Below are 22,947 nucleotides of genomic sequence, written 5' to 3'. Positions count from 1 at the left end.
TAAGAAAACATATATATATGTATGTATGTATGTGTGTGTGTGTGTGTGTGTGTGTGTATATATATATATATATATATATATATATATATATATATATATATATATATGTATGTATGTATATATACATATATATATGTAACAAAATGACTTTTAGCCAGTACAAATTTCACTTTTCTATTATTATAATACATGAATGAATTACAGTGTTCAATTTCATGCAGAAAAAAACTGTAATCACAACACCTACAAATGGGACAATTTTTGATCCATACCTATTCTACACAATCAAGTTGAAATTTCAGCAGCGGTCTTTTAAAGATATTTTCTGCCAGAAAAAAACATTATCCAGAGTTCAATTAAAAACTGAGCTAACACTTAAATCTGGTTTCTCTTTCAGAAGACCTCCTCAAACTTCTTGCCAGGAAACAAATACTTAAATCCCACAATTTCTAACAGTGCTACTGCTAATATTCTCCATACCTTCCTTAAAGTAATCCTATTTAAAATTCAGTAATCATTCTTACCGCCTTGGTACATTGGACATCTTTCCCTAGTAGCCAGTTGAGTTCCAAGTTGCCTTCCCCCTGGTAGCAAGATTGTAGCCGTTCCTTAATTTGGGCATTGATTGCACGGATGGGAAAGATGCAAAGAGCAGAGTCATCAGGGGGGTGGTGGTACTGTTTTTGTCCCTTGGAAAAAATGGCAAAAAGGACATCATCCTTAGCAGTGATGTTCAGGGATCTGGCAAGGACTTCCCCTGGCTTAGAAAGGTAAGCTGCCTGAAGTAGACGGTATTCCACCTCACCTTTGATACAACCAAAGGGCAGAGAAACATAGGAGTGGAATTTAGGGTCATCCTTGCAGAGACGCACAATCCGAGATGTGTAGAAGAGGTCACTAGCTGAATTGATAGACACGCCTTCAGGAGTCTCTGGCTGGACAGTCAGAAAATAAACAAAATTTCCACTGGCAAATCCATAGATATAGAAGATATCAAAGTGAGAGACTAAGGCCAATGTATCTGAAGGGATTTTGATTAGTGATGAAACAAAATCACTGTGAAGCTCATAATCCAACATAGCTGAGGATTCTGGGTCACGAGGCAGCTTTCGGCTAGAGAGGGTGGGAAAATAATCCTGCTTACCATCCACAGCTGTGCCAATGAACAGCTTCCCATCTTCTCCCTCAGAACGAACTATAACTCCATACATAGTGCCAGTCTTGTTGACGCTGGAAAGATAGTGTTCTTTCTTGTGAGATGGCTCTACTAAGATAAAGAGGTCATCCAGGCGCAGTAATTTACAGATGCCTTGATAGAGACTCCCACAGGCCAGCAGCCTATTTTCTGAGTAATCAATGATCAGGAGCTTGTTAACATTGTTCGTCAGAGTCAGGATCTCAGTGCAGGGTTGCACAATAAGTGGTGGGTAGCAGGACCTGTTGTCCTCCTCAGGTCCCGTCTTGTGATCTACCAAGACAGTTAAGTTTCCAGACAGCTTGTAAACCCGATTGATGGCCCCCACATAGACTGCCCCAGTCGTCTGATGGACTGTCAAGTGATTGAAAGTCCAGTCACGGTTCTCAGGATGAAACGTATTATAGATAGGAGTGCTGTTAATGTTCTGTGAAAAGACTAAGAAAAGAAACACCAGGGCCACTGACCAGCCATCGGAGTCCCATGTCCGAGGCCAGAGCTTTCTCTGTTCCATCCTGTGGAGAAGAGCAAGGAAGAAAGGGAGCATATATCTCAAAACTCCCTGTGTGCGACTCTAGCCACAGCAGCTTTCTTTACATGTTTCTACAGAAAGGAAGAAAAAGAACAAAATGCACAGAACAAAAGATTAGATGGATCTCATCTTAGAATTACAATTGAAACAGACATTTCCATTAAAAACTCTTTGAAATAAAACAAAGGTGGCTCTAAATCCATAAATGACCTTCCCATTTGAGTAAGTAGTACAAGTTTTAGGGCTCTGTTCTGCCTCTGTGTATTAATTATTACACAGTTTAACTGCTCATGATATGCTCTGAGCCATGATTTTAAAACAAAAATATTTTACACATTCGCCTAAATTCGATCTAAAAACACAAATGGGGCAGCTATATTTTTTCCCTTAGTTACAAGAAGAATTTTTTTCCACATGGATTATAATTTAATTAAAGAGAAAATTATCAAAAGTAAAGCTATCCAAACTTTCTGCAGTACTTCTGGTTTTATATATTGCATTTGCATGCACAGGAAACTTGATGCTTCAGGCTGCATCTGCATTATCTGTGATTGGCCAGTCCAAAGGGTGCTGATATTGTCTATATCAGAGATGGTTAACCTTTTTGGTGCCGATGCCCAAAGCACGCATGCATGCACGCAAGCCCCAAGCCCCAAAATACAATGAAAGCTGCCCCGCGCATGCGCCCCACCTCCCCAGCTCCCGTTTTGGCTTCCAGGTTGGTGCAGGAGGCTTTTCAGGCCCAAAATGGTAGGGGGACCTCGTGATCTCTGAAGTTTCTCCCCCCAGCATGCCCTAGCTTTCTGCTCCATTTCTGCATGGAGAGGAACCTGTGGAGGGTGGAAGCTGTGGAGATCGGGGAAGGCACGGGTGGCAGAAATGCAGGAGGAAGCTAGGACAAGCTGGGGGTAGAAACTGTGGAGATTGGAGAAGGCCCCACCCCTGCACATGCACAGCAGAGACACAAAGACCAGCTGGCCAGCACATGCATGGTGGAGCTGGGCTGGAGCAATGGCTGGCATGCCTGCAGAGAGGGCTCTGCATGCTACTTGTGGCATGTGTGCCGTAGGTTCATCATCACAGGTGTATATTAATGGGCAAATCAAATATGCATCATTCACTCACAAATGTATGCAGTCAAGTAGGCATGGGAATCAGAACTGTTAAGGTCCCAGATTTCACACACAAAACTATTGTATACTATTTTAAAAATCTGTTAAAGCAAACTGTACAGCTTTCATTAATAAGCACCTATCTAGAAAAGGGTCATTAACTGAGATAAAAAATGCTGCTGCTGCATATCAACATTATAGCCTATAATAAGTATTCTCACATGGCAGCAGTAAAAGGTACAAGCAGAACTTTGGGTTGTGGAAGACTTTCAGAGTATAGTTGTTTATTATTCCAATAAAAGTGGGAGGGGGAGAATATTGTTGATCAAGAACACTTAGTAACGTTTTTATTACTTGGCATTAATCTGTCTCAGAAGAGAGGTTTTCAATTTGCAGTTCCAAAGTTAGTTGATCTCTGCAAGGTTAGAAAAGAAACATTGGCCAACTTCAGATACTCAGATGAGGTCTAGTTGCATAATTCTTCTCCCTAAAGATGTTCAACTTTAGCTGTACCAGTGATAAGTGTCAGGGATCTTTCCGTTCCTATTACTTGGGCTCCTTCAGCTGAGATTGAATTAGATAGCTTTTGCCTCTCTTATGTTCCTTCCCTGTAAAAGGAAGTGCTAAAGATTTCGCACACAGTAATGAAACCCAATATCACTTATTACATATTGTACTTTGTAGAGTCCTTGAGGTTTCTCAGCTTTGATGTTTTTGTGCAAATGTTTCATTACCTGGCTAAGTAACATCTTCAGTGCTAGAAGGCAGTGTGGTTTGCTCTGGATTTATATAGAGTAGCTTTCTTCTTATTCCTCTATATTTTTCTTCCTCCGCCACTTTTGTTCTCATGGTTATTGTAATCTAACTTCTGTCACCATCTGCCAGGATTGCATTAGCCTTCCTCTAGATCAGGCTTATCCAAATTAATGTTCAACAATACCAGAATAATTTGAAAAAAATAGTGGAGTATTTCCAGGATTGTACAAGAATCCTTTCAACCTAATAACTAGATCAGGGCTGTCAAACTCGCAGCCAGATGCATCACGCGCTGGCCATGCCCATGCCCAGTTTAGCAAAGGGGGAAAAAGTCCCACTATGTCATGTGACAACACGAGTTTGACACCCCTGAACTAGATGAACTGATCCTAGTGGTTATTATTTTGAGATCTTAAAATATCTTCCCTCCCCATTTCAGAGTTTGAGTTAAAGGAAAATAAATTAGGCATCTGTCTGAAAAATCAAACTGAAGGTGGAAGTTTTATATTACTAAGATGCTCTGCTCTTAACTGCAAACTCTATTCTTGCTGTCACAGCAGCCTGTGGCAAGCCTTGTATGGTTCGTTCAATACTAATTTTCATCTCTTTTTTATCTTTAGGGTGACCATTCAGTTTGGTATCATACCTCTCTGGGTGGGGGTGGGGAAACAACATTAATTGTACAGGTTGAATCTAGCAGCTGTATTGAAGTCCTCATATCAAAAACATTTGGAGGATGTAAGCCAAAGCAAGTGCTATTTAGACAGATCTGAAAGAGCTGTGATTCTCAGTTTAGTGGTGATGGACATCAATTTTCATGCTCTGATGCTAATCTATATAGCACTTACTGCGACTATTTCTAGTAACTTAAAGTTTAAGGCTCAGTTAAAGGTTTTAATGATTGCAGATACAATAATTATACCATAATTGCATTCCATATGTAAAGCAAATTTATTTTCAAATCTGGTACCTTGGATATTTGCATTAGATTGCCCAAATGTGTATGTGCTCCAATACTGAGAAATGAATGCACATGTATTTCCTGGAATTAAAATATTTAAATCAGTTTTTTTTTAAGCAAGTGGAAGAACCTAGTTGTTCTTAGCTGATCTCAAACAGCTAAGCAGAATTAGGTCTGATTAATATTTAGTTGGGAGACTACCAGGACATTCAACCAAGCAGAGGTAATGACTATGTCTATATTATTGTGAAGAAAACAAATCAATTTGTCTATATAATCTCAAGAGATTGATTCTAGGCTAAAGGGAATACAACGTACAATTAGCAACCAGCTATAAAATGTTCATACAATTGTACTCCCAGTATGCTAAATTAATGACCTAAATGTGATGAGTGCAAGGGTTACAGCTACATCTCTTCCAGATTCTTTTTCCAACTTATTTGAAAATAGCCACATTAAACAGAATGACAAATCATAAAGCTTCCTTAGGAAATGGGAGTTTTGCCATAGAAAAATATCGGCTGTATAGTGCTAACTTATATCAGAAAACATTTTAATCACTTTTGGAATATGAATTTATGAGCTGCAGTGACACAGTGGTTAGAGTGTAGTACTGAAGGCTACTTCTGCTGACTGCCGGCTGCCTGCAATTTGGTAGCTTGAATCTCACCAAGCTCAAGCTTTCCATCTTTCTGAGGGGGGTAAAATGAGGATCCAAATTGTTGAGGACAATATGCTGACTCTTTAAACCACTTAGAGAGGGCTGTAAAGCATTGTGAAGTGGTGTATAAGTTTAAGTTCTATTGCTATTCAAAACTAGTTGTTTGTGTGTATTAGTGTGTGTGTGGATGTGTGTTTTCCATTAATACCCACCCCTTCCTCAAGCTGTACAAGGAAAAAACAATAAAGATAAGAAAAATAAGATTAAATACTTTATACATCATAATTCCTTTTATTCATCCAAAAAGTTGCCATATACCTGAAACACTTTGGAATGCAATTAAAGAATATTATTTACAGAACAATAGTAGCCAAGAGAAACCTGAACCTCTTTTAACTTAATCCTATGAATACACTTTAACAAAAGTACTCAAAAACATAATAAAGCTTCCTATCTGAGTGATGGCTCTAATATATTCTCATCTGGCCAGTAATGGAAGGGGAGGGGTGTTTGTTTACACTGTGATAATTCAAGTTTCAGTTCATGAAATTGTATGGTCATCAAATGAACAGAAATTATAAACTTTTATTGTATGGTTATTACCAGCATAGCCAGTAAGTTCTTTGATATGGGAGGTATCCCATCAAAACAAAAGCAGTTCTATTTCTGATTACCGCAATTTTCTGTATTGAAAATTTATGTCACCAGTCTCCAGTGTTTTGTATGCTGCATTTCACAGGCGGGAACTACATCGAATTGCTGAGAAACTCACTTTCTCTTTAACTTGCACATTTCTGCTGGGAATTATTAAGCAGTCAAAAGGGCACTATCATGGTGCAAGGGACTTGGGACAATTCAAGGCTGTAAACGTACCATAAATATACAGAGAGAAAAACCCAAATAATGAACATTTTTCCTAAATTCCCCAAAAGTCTTGATATGTTGAGTGTATTTTGTGGAGAAAAGGAAACAGAAAATCAAGAGAAGAAAAATTATGTTGACAGAGCAGGAGATCACCAGACTGCAATATTTCTTTTAACTCCAGCTTTCTGATTCTATAAAGACTAGTCATTTCCATACTGTCCTGTGAATGTGACCTTTTCTAAAGATAATAGTTGATAGGCACATAACATACAAATGGAGTAGAACGTTGGTGCTATTATACTAATTCATAACAAGTTCTACTTTCCTCCTTAGATTTATATAAAAATTCTGAGAAAATCACAAGATGAAAACTGATAATTTTGCAGCCAAGTTGGGCAGTGTCATATAGAGGTGATTTTAAAATAGGGCTACAGGTTCACATGTCCCTTGGGCTATTCTTTACCCTTTGTTTCTTAGAGGAAAAAGCTCTCACCTCCTTAATTATTCACTACAACATAGAGAAAATAATTTAAGAATTAATCATGTTTTCTGTTTCAACAGGGCCAAATTTATACCATTAGATCAAATCATAAACACATGAAGATAATACTATAGTTTATTGCCAGTATCTGATAGAGATATCTTAATGATGTAAATGGAGGTTCCATTTAGTTGTCACAATGTATACAAATGAATTCATACAATAATAATATATTAATATATCATATTGTAATAGCAAATTAAGCACTAACTTTATTCTTTATCCCAGCATCCTTTATGAGGCAACAACTTTCTATTCATGATTTTCTCTTTATCATTTACCAGCACTGAATGTCACCAGTTATGCCATGCAATGGCACCTGAATATACAAGAAAGGAATATCTACAGGACTAAGGAACTCCAAATTTTATAAAAGAAAAAGATTCTTTCCCTTTCAAAAACAGAAACAAAGCCTGTAAGTATTTTAAGCCCTGTGGTAGAATGACCAGAATCCTGAAGATCACTTCTTACCACAATACAGTTGTAGATTCCAATTGTTTTCTTTGTAAATTATAACTTTCCAATTCCACTTAGTACAGGTAGTCCTTGACTTACAACCACAATTAAGCCCAAAATTTCTGTTGCAAAGTGATACATTTGTTAAGTAAGATTTGCCCCATTTATGTCCTTTCTTGCTACAATTATTAAGTGAATCACTGCAGCTGTTAAATTTAGTAACATAGTTAAATGGCATCTGGATTCCCAATTGGGTTTGCTTGTCAGAAGGTTGCACATGATCCAGGGATACTGCAACTCCTTTTGTGATAAATATGAGCCAATTTCCAAGTTTCCAGATTTTGATTTTGTGACTGTGGGGATGTTGCAACAGTCATAAGTATGAAGAACAGTCATAAGACAAAGCTGACAAAGCTTCTTGGATGAGAAGCAAAACCCAAGAAAAATCAAGGAAGTCCAGTCTCCTGAAAAAGCCCCTTTGGGACAACCATGACCTGGATGACTGAGAATCTCTACAAAGTCATCAGTCATTTTTTTCAGTGCCGTTGTAATTTCAATCACCAAGTGAACTGTTGTAAGTTGAGGACTACCTGTATTCTCTTGCCTGAACTAAAAGTCATATTTTATCTTTTCCTTTAATTAAGTTACTATATCTTTTTTGAATTGCCATGTTCAATAATACATGGGGATGAACCCTCTAATCTTAATATTTCTAAAATTCCTGAACAGGAATACGATGAGTTCTATTAGAAGAGCAATCATTAGTCTGTTGATCCTTTTTAGCAAGACAGAATGAATTGAGTCAATTGGAATCTGAGTGCTTCCTGCAGTGGCAAGTAGCCTAATTCAAACCTGTAGCTTAGAGCTGTCCCTCAGGCTAGAAGAAAAGCAGAAAGGAGCTGAAAATACAGTACACAGCAAGTCACAGTCCAAGATTTAGTGCTTCAAGATAAAGATCATCTTCTGCCATAACCTTATTTTTGCAATTCAGCCATTCTGATGCAAAGTAGGTTAAGAAGCTGTGTGTAGCAGAGACAGTTAACTTTCTAGAAGTGTCAAGTCAATTGGCTTCAAAAAAACTAGCAGTTAAGACATGCATCCTATTACTCTGTGAACAAGATAATGAAGGATGATATAATAACGTTAACATTTAGTCTAAATGCAATTCACTCCAGAAGGAAATGGCAACTAATTCTAGATTTCTGCCAAGATACTACAAGATTAGTTCCCCATGACTGCTTATGAAATATATCCACTGAAAAAAAGGAGAGGGCAAGTATGTGTAGTGCTACTGCTTTAAGATATGGCTGGATTAAAGTTGAAAAGATGTCTAGATGCTGATGTGACAATAGGCAAAATAAAATTGCTGTTCGTTCTCTCTCTCTCTCTCTCTCTCTCTCACACACACACACACACACACACACACACACACACACACACACACATCTCTCTCTCCCTCTCTCTGTATACCATAAGAATGTGGAATAATAGAACCATGAACTAAGAAAATTTGATGTTGTCATAGCAGAAATGTCAAGACTGAACCTTGACATTCTGGTAATCAACAAACTGAAATTGACTGAAATGGGTCATTTCACATCAGAGGAGCATTATATCTTCTGTTACAGACAAAGGAGATGAAGAAGAAATTCATTAGCAACCTTTATTAACAAAAGGGTGTCAAAAATCTGATCCTAGATACAACCATTCCCTGGTCCCCCCTCCCCATGATAAGATGATTTCAATTTAAGTCCAAGGCATCCTAATCAATATTATGCTGATTTAGATCTATGCACCAATCACAAATCCAAAGGAACTAAAAGTTGAAAATTGACAGAATGCTTTTAAAAAAGGTATCTGAAATAATGGTAAAATTTGATCCCAGAATGTAAAGTGACTCCACACATGAACAATGCCATATGTTCAACACTGAAATCAAGTGGTTTATATATTCTGCAAGGAAAGGTGGATAGTTCTTTAGTTAGTACACCTAGTAATGACTAATGTTCAAATCATGAACTCCTTGCAAAATTATAATTGCTACCCAGAGTCATCAGGCTCAAAACCCAGGTGGGCATATTTTCAAGAGAGGAACCTTCCAATTCTAAGCCAACCAGGTTTGAGTAATGCAAGTCATGTCAGCTGCCACAACTACTATTAAATTGCAGATAACATATTTATTACAGACCAACATGACATTCACCAACTGAACACCAACAAACCAAACAGCTCTGAAGATAGTCTACCTCTCGGTATCCTGCCATGTCACCATCCAGCCATCACAATCTCAGTTTTCTAGTTTGCTCTGCAATTTATCCCAAGACCCTCCCTGTAAAAAGCAAACCTGACCTTCATGCAGATCTTAAAGTTTTGCTACCTAAGTGAGGAAGGGGTGGAATCTATCTCAAGTCCACAACAGACTGAGAAAAAAAAAGAAACTTTCCTAATTCACGGAAATGTAAAAAGAGGGAAGAATGACAGCACAACAAGACTTGTACAATTGTTGTCAGTCTCACTGACCAGACAAGCAAATCAATATTGGTTATAATCTTGCAAACTGTCTTGAAGGGTACAGGAATGTATACATGGAACTAGTCTGAAATTTCCTATACAAATGTTTTGTTCTGAATCATGCTGTAGTAGCCAACTGCTTGAACTTGAGAAAACATTCCAAAGTATATTTTACAGTCAAATCTGAAGCACTGCACACTCTGTATGTGAGTGATTCCTCCCCCAAAATTACCCCATAGATGTCTGGATTTTAGAGGAATCTCATCAAGAGACTTTAATGTCTGTGCCACTGAAAGATGCACACTTACCTAAGAATGTTGGGTTGCTAGGAACCATCAGGTTACATTTCCAACAAAACTTACTTGGGGATTCTGTTGGAATTTTAAAATACCTTCTCCAGACTTCCAGGTTTACCTGGAAATGAAGAATGATGAAATTGCATGCAAGAATGCAAGAGGTGACTGGTAAGACCAAGCAACATAACTGCTGGATGGCAATACTGGGCTTTCTCCCATTTTTAGTATAATGATTTAACTTTGAAGAACACCGGCACGTATTACAGAGAAAATGCCTTTGAAATACTTGGAAAACGTTGATCTTACTTTGCTTGCAGAGAATTTATTGGATCACAAAAATGTCTCTCAGATTGCTTGGATATATTGTTTAATCTTCTTTTCCTGGCCTTTAAATTATTGTCAGTTAAATATTAAAAGATGACATTTTCAAAATCGTAAGGCTACAATCCACAAATAAGCATGTCTGAGTCAACTGATATTGAAAATTTAAGAATCTCATTTAGTCATATTTCTGAAAAAAAAAAATTATGCTGCTCTACCATCTGATCTAAAAGCTCTATCTAATGCTCTAACATGTCAAAAGTGGTATTCTAATATTTCCAAAGCTTTCTTCTCTTGCAAAAAGAAGTAAAGAGAAAAGGAAAAAGCAGACCCAAATGTGAGATACTGTACATTTTTCTCCCTTTTCCTGCACTCTTTTATAAAATGTTTCTTGCACAACCAGGTTTATATCTATTCTATAATCTTAATATATCACATCTCATAAAATGTTTAATATCTGTATAAAGCTTAGCTTTGTCATACAATAAATATCATCCCAATTTCACCCAAAACCATGCCATTTTAACTCCAAAAGCCTTTTATTTTTGGCAACATCCAACAGGCTGCAAAGTTAACATTTTCTTTGATGTAATTTTAGTTAATGCTAAAAGATAGAGAGTGCTGGTATTTAACTTTTCTGGTGTATACCTCTCTATTATTCCTTAGCCTTGTTAAAAAGTCCATAAGAGAAGTTCTCCCAAGATCTTTTTTTTTGGAATTGAACTGTTTAAAACCCCAAGGCTATAAAACACTGGAGACAGGACCAGTGAGTGAAAAAGAGATTATTCAAAATGTATATTTCCTCTTGGTCACCCTGTAATTAGAAAAAAACAAAAACAAAAACCTTGCATGGAATATTGAGGAAAAACAAATTGAAGCAATATCCCTTAATCAGCATGAATGAGAATGACTAAACTATGGCATTTTTAAAACAGCACAAGAATAAACCATATATTTATGATTTTATGCCAATTATAAAAATGTGCAGCTGCTTCTTACTCTTTTTTACACCAAAGTAAGCAGAGAAATTGGTTTGGATTGTAAGAGTCATACAATAATTGGAATATTAACCTTTTCCTTCCCATGTCATCATTTTTTAAAGAAAAAAAATCCCAGATGGTTTTTTAAGTAAACAGCCCTGCAAATGAAGCAGGAAAGTGATGAAGGAAAGAATTAAACCTCTTCTTCTGATCCACAGGGGCCCATCCCTCCGGTCATGTGTCTTTGTAATTATTCTGGAGTTGCTTTAAAAAAAAATCAAGCAAGTCAGCTGCACTTTAATCCTGAATAGTAAGATTTCACAACACTATACTCTGTTGTTTATACTATATTGTACATAGTAAGACCACCAAGTCATTAACATAACTTCATTAGCACTCAGTATTTAATAAGGTGTATTAGATTATTCTAACTGGAGAATCTCTTTGGATGATTACATGGTGCATATGCATGGGAAACTGGGTGGCAAAAAATATTAGATGGTACCAAAGCAGAATGCCAAAAATTAATGTTTGGTTTCTTCGTGTGAACTCCACTGTTTACAGAACAGAATGTGACATTGATCTTGAAGTGAGCAATTGCCCCTTTGGTGAAGCATATGCAGTGGAACCCAAGAATCTTGGTCATGTTTCCACATTTGTCTTGCATACAGGCATGTAGCCCATTATCTCTTATGTTTAGGGAATTGAGATTCCTGAAAGCTAAAGTTCCTGCAGCACTGTTATATTCAAGTAGATTGGCAAATAATAATAATAATAATGGGTATACAGTACCAGAAATCCCCAAAGTGTCAATACAGGCTTTGCAAATAGTCCATTTTATTGATTTTGTTTCCCTTATTTATTTTTTTAATACAGGTAGTCCTCAACTTACAACAGTTCATTTAGTGGCCATTCAAAGTTACGACATCACTGAAAAAAGGGACGTTTGACTAATTTTCATACTTATGACCATTGCAACATCCCCACAATCACATGATCAAAATTCAGATTCTTTGCAACTGGTTCATATTTATGGCAACTACAGTGTCCCAGTGAAATTTTTATGACCTTCTGGCAAACAAAGTCAGTGGGGAAGCCAGATTCACATAACAACCTTGTTACCCCTTAGCAATTGCAGTGATTCACTTAACAACTGTGACAAGAAAGGTTGTAAAAAATCTCACTTAACAACAGGATTTGGGGGCTCAATTGTGGCTGCAAATCAAGAACATTCAACAAGCTCTCTCCAAAATTTAGACTTGTTAAATAAGATCCATTGATTGGTTTTCAGCTTTAAGCTTTGAGAGTATTTTTCCTCAAGAGGAAAATTACAAAGAGGCAGCTGTTTTCAGAAGGGTCTAAGACACATTTGGGCAACAGGGACAGAAGGAAGAATCTAAAATACATTTGGGGATCCAGGAAGCAGAGGACAATGAGCATAGGAAGCCAGTTCAGCAAACTAAGTAGTGACTTCTCTTCTTGGAGGCTTCTTTTTTTCTTCTTCTTTGCTGCGATGGATATATCTTGGTGTTAATGAAAGGACAACTATAGATCTTGTTATGTGAAAAAAGACTGTAGCAGTGAATTGGAGAGTTACTGTGAGAAGAACATGAATCAGAGAGTAGAAACAGAATGGGACTGGAATTCAAGGTTACTGACTAACCTTTTAGTCAGCCTCACTCACATATTTCCTCTCATTAATTTTCCAAGCCTACTTTCACAAAATGAAATTCGCCTTCCTCTTTACTGAAGAAAAGAGTATTTCCAAAGGGCAAAATCAAGTGGCTCAGGTGCTTCTGCTCTAAGGAAGACATTTGAGGCTGCTAACTGCTTTTCAAATGTACAAAAGGCACCTGATAACCTGTAATAAACACTAGTGACCTGAACAGGAGACTTATTGCTTCTGAGCAGCTTTGTTCTCTGATAAAATGACAGCAGAGCCTGAAAGATGGCAAGGAATGTGCATAGACACACATAAAAAGGATGTGTGTGCATGTGTGTGTCTAAGACATTCATCATTGTCCTGCTATTCTACAGTGAAGGAATGATTATATTGGAGTATACATAAAGAGAGAAGAGGAAAATTTTGGCAAACAAATTGTTGAAGGTATGAATATATTTGAACAAAGAATAACATGGAGGAAATCTAAAGCACTTCAAGTTTAAATAATCTTTGCTTTGGAGAAATGTAAACTGAAGTGTGTGTGTGTATGTGTGTGTGTGTGAGAGAGAGAGAGAGAGAGAGAGAAAGAGAGAGAGAAGATAGCCTCACACTCAATAAAGACAAAATAAAAACAAAATCAGGTACTATCAACATGTCACTTCTAATATCATTTCTATAACTATTACTTACTCATCTGCCTCAAGTTCTGAAGTGCAACAGACATAGAAATGTTTTTGTGACCTGTTGTTCATGTAAACTTCCAGCTGCTTGCAGTGTTGCTCTGGCCAAGCAATGTATTAGTTTACCAAACAAATCATCCTGCTGTTTTTATACAAAGACAAAGCAAATCATATACATATGTTGTACTGTGACTGGTAGTTGTCCATGATGGATGTTTAACTGTTGTTTTCTAAGGTTTTTCTTTATTTTCTCAGTAGCTATAGGCTAATGCTATAGGCTAACATGCATAATCAGGAGATCTAATATTAATGCTTAAATCAGATGGAAATAGATATAAATTTATTAGAAAGATTATTTCAACAGATAATTTTTTCAATCACAAAAAAATTGCAACATTGAACGTGTCAGAGCATAACATGTAGAATCCGGTTGGTAGAATGGAATTCTGTTGGCTTCTAAGATAATTTCTAGATAAAAGAACCTAGTATGCATAGCATGGGCATGCTTAGAGAAAACTGGGTACATTGTCAAGCATACCAATCAAATTGTGTGAAAACTGAGAAATATTGGTCTTATCATTAGCAAGGAATGATGCAAGTGGTTCAAATGCAGTTAAGGTTAGTAATCTAATGTATGAAACCAATGGTGGATCAAACCCACTATGGGAAATGAAGTCAATATCTATGGATCTACTTGGTCATTTAATTTTCTATTTCTTATCTCATGCTTTATTTGGGGTGGGATAGGATGGGGTGGGAAGGTACTGTTCCCTAACCCTATTCAGTGCCTTGTATAATACTGCTTCCTTTGAAAGTAATAGCATGATAATTCTTTATGTATGACACAAATCAACATCTGATTTATTCCATCTCTCTCTAGCCTGTTTGCTTGGCTGTATCTATTAATATACAATTTAGTGAAAGTCAATACTGACATTTAATATACAGACCTAAGATCTATAGTAGGAGATTTTAATACAGAACTTATTGCTTGAACATTAGAGAAACACAGAAAGTCATTATAAGACTTTATATTATAACTCCATTTTCAATTGCTGGACTGGAGCATAAGTATGTGTCAAGCAAGCCAATCAAACATGATTCACATGAGTGACTTAACTATCATTTTCTTATGTTGGTTCAGAATGTATTTTTACAGAAAATCTACAAGTGGGATTGGGAAAGAGAACACAGAAATCCTACAACTATTTCAGCAATTCCAGGAAATTTCAAGTTTTTTCACCTTTTTAAAAGGTGCACTTGTACAATGCCTTCTTCAATACAACTACTGCCCCTAAAACAAAGATGCATGACACACTTAGAACTCATCAGTTTCAAATTCCATCCATCCATTGTGTAAATTATGCATTATGTAAATCCTTAAGAAATATATAAGAAATATATACAGTATTTTACTTTCATTGCATTGGTTCTAGATGTATCACACATTCAGACAGGAGTAAAAACTCCAATATCATTGAGAATGCATTTTAACATCTGAAGTTATATTGGTTTACTTTTTAAAGACTTATTTAGAAATGTGTCACTTACCATATACCGTAAGAAGAAAGCCACACTATTTAATTTATAAAGCATATAGCCAACTTTCTACAAATCCAACTCTTCTTGCTTAGTGTGCATAAGATCCTTAGTTCCATATATCTATAAGTAGACCTGGATAAAATAATATCTCAATCCAGGAATGAAGAGTAATCAGTCATAATCCAGGGTTAGATGGCAATTATATGAGACTGAATCTCTATAAACTGTTCTTTATCTTGATAAAACAATTAAGAAACCATTCCTATCCCAACTTCCTGAAAAAAATGTAAAAAAGAAAACCACCCAAATTTAAGGAGTAACAGCTTGAAATCTTTCAAGCTAATATTTTTGATCCTATCTTCTACTTCAGCCTACTTCTTGTGTATGGCATCCAATTTACCTGCTATCCTTCTCCTTTGCCTTATTTTGCAAACAGAATAATACAAGCAAATACACAAGCAGGACCAATCATTTATATTGTTCGGTCACTTCATGGGGTTGGCTTGTATGGAGAGGAGAGTGCTCTGTAATTTATGTAGCAGATAAATGCAACTTTAAAAGCAATTTGGATCCATTTAGAAAAGGAACTGAAGATGAAGTAAATGCAGCCATGTTATCACAGGCAACCAGCTGAAAGGTCTCAATTAGTTCAAAAGGTGTTATCTGGTATTTAAATAATTATTAGATTGAAAGCATAATCACAGGGTTAGAGCTGATTTTTTTCTGCCACTGTTATCTTAATGGAGCCCATAGTATTTTCTCTCCAATGACTGTGATTCTTACTGAAGAAAAAAACAGGAATCAGACTCGGCAGACTTGGCAGGAGAAGAAAAGAATGTCATTTAATCATCATGCAATGGCAGGAGGTATGATTAGCCTCTAACTTTTCACTCTTAGTAGCACACAGATCATATGGGCTCCCAGTAGAATCATATGAAAACTATTAGGAATAGATACCCGGGAATATCATGCAAACATGGAAATAAAATACAGTATTGGATATTCTGTAGTTATGGACAGTTCATTACATTAGATGTACTTTGAAAAGAAAGGAAAGGCAAATTTATTTTTTAGTCTGCAATTATTCAAGTGTTTTTTTCTTTTTCCAAAAGCTCTTGCAGTTGTGTGAAAAAGCATTTGTCCCCTGTCAGATTTTTTGAATGTTCACATTTCTTTGCTACAAAATGTTTTCTGAGCATCTTTTTGACCTGAAGGGAGTCTGAGCAAAGAACTAACACCAAAACATGGACCTTCTTTCATTTATTTGATTAGCAAAGTCATACGACATGCATTGTTGTGCTAGTGTGCACAAATCTCTTCTCCCAATTTAATCAGTTAAATTAAAAGCACATCAAGAGCTAATTCTTTGTTAAATCAGGTCTGATTTGGGGGCAGGGTTGCTATGCATAAAAGTCACAGATTTTGGCTTCAAAGCTCCATTATTTCCACCATATAGAGTCTAGAAATATATCCTTCCTACTTTTAAAATATCTGAAAATCTTCTACAAAAAGAGTTACATTTCCTCAGCAGTCTAAAAATGACCATAAAACCATTTTTAAAGTTATGAGCTTCACTAATATCAATTCAAAGATGTAGTCTAGAAATATAAAGCATGGAACAAAAGTGAGCTTCCAAGTTTGGCTGTCCTGTCAAAATTTAATGATGAAGACAGTAGAAAATTGTTCAGTAAGTCATAAAACAAAAAGAACAACATCCAAGATTCCAAAGAACTCTCTTGCCTTGGTTAAGTCAGTGTTCATAACAGATCTGAAATGCACTGGATAAAAATTGTTCTTCAAGCATATGAAGAGATATTTTATTGTCGGGTGAGTCAGACATGAGATTTTTAAAGCTATACAGGTATTGTTACATGTGGTATAAGCCAGGTACTGCTTTTCATACTTACTGTCAAGCATGAAAGTGATAGTGTCATATACAGTGGTGGGATTCAAAAATTTTTACTACTGGTTCTGTGGGCATGGCTTGGTGGGCATGGCATGGCTTGGTGGGTGTGACAGGGGAAGGATACTCAAAATCCACACTCCCTCCCCATTCCTCGGGAGAAGGTTACTGCAAAATCCCATTCCCTCCCCACCCTACTAACCTACTTTCCAGTTCTGTTCTCCTGTGCAGAGCAACAAAAGAAGACCCAGCCAATCAGCTGGGACTCAGGAGGCAGAGAATAGATGGGGGTGGGGCCAATCACAGGTGGTATTTGCCAGTTCTCCAAACTATTCCAAATTTCTGCTTCCAGTTCTCCAGAATTGGTCAGAACCTGCTGAACACCACCTCTGGTTTGTAGTTACTTTGTTGCTGTATTATCTGGACTTCTTGCCATGGTGGAAGAAAACATGGGCTTTCTTAAATATAAAAATATTCTAGACAACGATATCAAATCATCAGTTGAAACTAAAAGTGCAGGTTGCCCATGAGGTAAGCAATGATTCAAATCAAATTTAAAGAAAAGTACAGAAAAATAAATCCAATGTTTTACAATGGCCAAGTCAACAGATAAAAATCCCATGGATAAAGGACTTCTGGGAGTGGTATGGAGAATTGAAGACTGCTCTGGAAAAATATGCAAATAACAAAGGAAATAGTTAATGGGTTTGTTCTTTGGGTAAGGAGAATTTGGGAGATTGCCCATATGTGCTTTGGACAGCTGCTTTCTATGAGGGTTTTCCATGGATCTGAGTGGCTGTAGGTGAGGCAATTAGCCATCTTGCTCATAACAGTGTGGACACTTTTAAAGAACACTAAGTTTGCAAACCTCATTTTATAATCACGTTTACAAATTGCTCATTAACTACTACTAAGTTATCACAGACCTTTGGAATGAAAATATAAAAATGCTGGGTGACTATGCCTTTAATCTTGAATGAAATAAAACTTCAAATATAATAATTTAAGACTGAATAAACAGCAAAAATACTAAATAAGATTTCAACATTAAAAAGTTGTAACTGGACTAAGGGTCAAGATAAAATTGGAATACTGAAACTTTTTCAATAAGATTTTGGAATTACTTATAAAGTATAAAAAGCTTATCATGGGAAATAGATTCTGTTTTGATTTTTACAAGACACAACATAGATAATTTCATGATTTCAAAAACCAGATGCTAGTTTTTAGGTAGAGGAAAAATATAGGTCTGCAAGATGGTTATGACAATAAAAATGCTGAAGGAGAATCAGAAAACATTGATCACAATATCAACAATGTAATGATGCTTCTATAGACAAACTAAGTCCAAAAATGTTACTGAAAATATGATAGTTGAACAACAAAATTTACCTGACCAGATAGATAGTATTGAAAGTGGATTGACAATTGACAAGTCAAGAGAATGATTTAGAAAAGGATGCTTTACTGGATCCAATAAAGAAACTGACTTGAAGTTTTGAAATTTCAGAAGGAAATACAAATGACAAACTAAGAGAGTGACCTGGAATATTTTTTTTCCCCAGGGATTTAAAAAAAGGCTTCTTTTTGACAAATTCTGTTCGATAGGACAAAGAAGAAATGAAGAAAAATCAAATCCTATGACAATATTTGAACAAACTGAAGATTAAAGCTGCTGAAGTCAATTTGGTCTAGTGGTTAAAGCACTAAGCTATAAGCCAGGTGGCTGCAAGTTCTAGTTTTTCCTTAGGCATAAAGCTGACTGGATGACAACTCATCTCAAAGGTTGTTATGGGAAAAATATGAGGAGGAAGGAGTGTTGTGTATGTCTGCCACCTTGAGCTATTTATAAAAAGTAATAAAGGTAGGATATAAATATTTTTTTAAAAAGGAAGGAATATAAAGTTTGTTTATCTCATCAAGGTTAAAATAAAATATATTGTTACTTCTGGCTATACTTTTTGACTTTCTGCTGACACCAGAACTGAAAAGATACTGCTTCTTTGGATAAGAATGAGACATGGTATGAAGAGATAAAGGTTTGTACCACTAGAGAGGGTGAAAAGTTACTGTATCTGTTTATACTTGTGATGCTATACTATATATTATATTTTTTTTCTTTTCCTTTTTTCCTTTTTTCTTTCCTTTTCCTTGCATTTTTTTTACTCCTTTCCTCTATTTACTGGTTAAAAATATTTTGGGTTTATATGTTGTTCAGTACTTATCACCAAAGCTTGACAATTAGTTACATCTGAGAATTTATCAGAAGAAGAAAATAAACACATTTACATTGCAATCCTTAGAATACTTACCAAAACACAACCTTCAGTTTATCAGACTGCAGCCATATATAAATCTATGTAAAATGTAAATATATATTTATATTTCTTCTCAATGATTTATATATTTCCATGCTTAATCTTAAAACCCTGTTTCCTTCAAGGTTTTTTTTTTATCATCTTGTCCATTTTAAACTACAAATATTTTCAGATTCACTTATCAAAATAATGTCCCAAGTGTACATGAGTAAATTCTTACAAAATGTTACAAGGTATAACCAACATTTTCAAAAAGAAACATTTTTCATGAATAAAGGTGAATATATGTATCCCACGATAATGTTGCAGGATAATGTTGCAGGATCCCATTTGTGAACCAGAGGTTTCATTTTTTGAGCTTGTTCATTTTGATAATGTTTTTCCTAACCTTAACTCAAATGGAATCTTTAATTACTAGAAATGTGCTACTTATGTTAATGCATGCATATACCTATAGTCAGTTTAATTGAATATTGAATATTTTTTACAAAAACATTATGCTCAAATAGGTTTAGGCACTACACTGCTAAATACAAGAACACAAATTTCAATACATATTTTCTCTAAAAGTTCAGAAATCTTGCTTGTGTTAAATTCCAACAATATTATCTTTAAAAAATCCAGTACAGAAATAAGCATAGGAAAAAACAAAAAGCAAAAATTTATAGGAAAAACTGAAAATAAATTATATTAATGGGCATAGGATAGATGGACAAGCTGACCATCACAAGACAACTGTGATGGAGTTGATGCCTAGCAAGTACCTTCTACTTTTACAGACACTTTTGCTTCACTCATTTTATGTCAAAGTATGATTAGTTACTGGCTAGAAAAGAACAGAGGGATGCACTGTTTCATGCTACTGACCAGAGTTATATGTCACCAGCTTGTCAAAAAATCCCTAGAATTCCATATATTGTAACAAGGATCACCAAAAGGGCAGGACTTGCAAGCCTCACTGATTTCAACTCTTTTAAAAAAAATGTGTATGAGGATTCTTATTGAAGCAGTTTCAATCTTTCCCACTTTTTATCAAGCTATGTTATCTGTTCCTGTTTATTCTAGCTTCTTAGCGGCTTAAATGGATATAAAGCAGTGGTCGCCAACCGGTTGGCTGCGGCCCACTGGTGGGCCATGAGAAAATTTTGGTGGGCCGCAGAGAAATCTCAGCCCCAGAGTACCCCCCCAAAGAAATTAATCCAGGTTGTGCAGAAACACAAGGCTGCGCTGCCCACATGGCCCGCAGGAACCCTCCCCACCCACTCACTCCTTACCCGGTAAACTTGCCTGCTAAATTTCTATTCTTCCTTTTTCTGACCATCATCTGTTCTGCTGTGCTAGGATATTTAGATTAGCTGTGAAGTGCCAATACAGCCCAGTATTCTTTCTTAAATATCTTAACTGGGAAGAAAATTCTTGTGTAACTGCATCAGTAAATATGCCTGGAAGTTCAGACATAGCTTATCTCTTCTTACATTAATATAATCAACCTTCCAGCCAAAGAATTCAAGCTGATGAATATTTAAAACAGATATGGAATTCAGATATTTATACTTACCATTTAGAGGCAGGAAGCTGCAGGTGTTACAGTTTTGGAATTCAGTTAAATCTTAAACCAAAACAATATTTATCAAAAATTCCTATAGAAAGAACCCCAGTAACTCAAAGATACAAGATTTTGGAGCTTAGTCTAACTAAATAATGTTAGCCAATGCAATCTTTAAATGAAGCCCACCCAGTGGAGATCTACCCCTGCAGCAGCTGGTAGGAACAGATAATTTGCAACATCAAATAAGTAAAAAGTAACAAAAACTAAATTACCATTAAATTCACTTTCCCAATACACCCTCCGAGGGTAGAATAAGATGAAAAGTATTCTAGTTTTAAGATATCAGAATCTATAACAGTTCTTTCTATTTCTTTTTACTAAAGCTACCCAGTCTTGACTGCAAAAATCTGGAGAAGCACTAGATGGCAGCAAGGTTTTCTGTATCTCTGCTGACAGGAAATTTTGCAGCCCAGATCTAATAGTCCCAGCAGATCCTAGCAGATTATGGTAATAGAGTATGTCTCAGTATAGAATAGCCACTTCTTCCCATGTCAGAATTCAAACAAAGCTGAAGAACGTAGCAATCGAAACAATCAAGCTAGCAGAAACATTTTCATAGTTATAAAGTTAAGTTGAGTAAATTGCTTTCTATATATGCTTACCTTGTTTTATAAGGCTTGAAAGATAAAAATACAGCTATAGTTCTAAGATGGGCTAATATATATATACATATACATACACACACACACACACACACACACACACACACACACACACACACACACACACATATATATATATATGGCATTCAGCTTTGTTCGGGTATTTTCCCACGTCATTTAGTTGTGCTTTTAAAGTTGTAGCAACGTTTCGGCAGAATCTCATCTGCCATCATCAGGCTTCTGTATGGGGGAAATACCCCCATCTGTGGGAAAATACCCGAACAAAGCTGAATGCCATACATGTAAGTACCCGCGAAAACTTAAGAATATATATACACACACACACACACAGACACACACACAACACACACACACAGACAGACAGACAGACAGACAGACAGACAGACAGACAGACAGACAGACAGACATACATACATACATACATACATATATATATATATATATATATATATATATATATATATATATATATATTAATAAGGTGGAAATTGGCAGGATCAGCCTCGGTGGATACCCCTGATTTTAGTGGGAAAGAGTTGACAATAGTCAAGCAATGTTTTCTCACTGAAATGCTACTGTAGAAAAGTGCTCTATTTTGGGCTGGGTGACTTTCCACATGTTACTGTTTAAATAATCATTCCCTTATATATGTTGACTTTATTATTATTTTTTCCCCTGAAGCTCTAAAAGCAAGCCAAAAAAAATAAAGGGAGTCTAAGAATCAACCCTACAAATCAGCATCACTAGTGGGGCCAATCAAGGTCTACAAGCAATAGGGCAGCCAATGTTCCCCACATTATTCTTAATGACTGTTCATCTGTCATCTCCAAGCATGCAAACAATGACAATAATAAAAAAGTATAGTCTCCATTTGTTTTACCTTGGGATCTTGGAATTAAAGGGAGACTTCCCATCAGCAGCTGGCACTGAGCAAAAAGCAACCATAACTTCCTGCATTCTTGGCCACGAATCCAAGAAAAAACCTACTGGTCCAAATGGATTGAAACTGCCAGTGATTTTGATGAATAGTTACAGCATTAGATAGACTATGCATTTATACTGCTAATAAGGACAATACATTTTATACTTATAGTAGCATTTAGTGCTCGGGACTTGCTGATCCAACTGTCCTTCTAAATATAGACTTATATACCAAGATAATATTTTGTAACATTGTCTCCACAAGTTTGAGAAATAGTTGGCAGAGCTAAGTACAGTTCTGTGATAACTACTTGAAAAAAAGCAGGGTGAGGAGGAGGAGGGGTTCAAAGAGGAGCGAGCTGGAGGGAAGAAATGAAACCCAGCTGTGAAAAGGCATTTCCCTGATAACAAACATAATCACATGAATTATGGACTTAATTCTCACTTATTGTCCCAGTTATTGTTTTTCCAACAAGTGTACCGGATGAGCCTTTACTTTTTT

General features: G+C 36.1%; 1 protein-coding gene and 1 long non-coding RNA gene across 2 annotated transcripts in view; one reads left to right on the top strand and one right to left on the bottom strand.

Annotated features, from left to right (window-relative positions):
- PLXNA2 (plexin A2) overlaps positions 1-22,947 on the bottom strand; it is a 468,647-nt gene that overhangs the window by 421,352 nt on the left and 24,348 nt on the right. Inside the window, exon 2 of the mRNA XM_087929350.1 lies at positions 525-1,798. Within this exon, the coding sequence (XP_087785476.1) occupies positions 525-1,742 (1,218 nt within the window). The 5' untranslated portion in view covers positions 1,743-1,798. The remainder of the gene's footprint in view (positions 1-524; positions 1,799-22,947) is intronic.
- On the top strand, positions 6,912-13,071 carry LOC148126082 (uncharacterized). The gene is made up of 2 exons (XR_015742793.1): positions 6,912-7,037; positions 12,063-13,071. It is a non-coding gene; the product is annotated as an uncharacterized LOC148126082 (long non-coding RNA).

This window comes from Pseudonaja textilis, chromosome 3 (assembly GCF_049901715.1).
Source record: "Pseudonaja textilis isolate UNSWEBS1 chromosome 3, rPseTex1.2, whole genome shotgun sequence".
Taxonomy (NCBI): Eukaryota; Metazoa; Chordata; class Lepidosauria; order Squamata; family Elapidae; genus Pseudonaja; species Pseudonaja textilis.
This window is presented reverse-complemented; position numbering and strand designations above follow the sequence as displayed.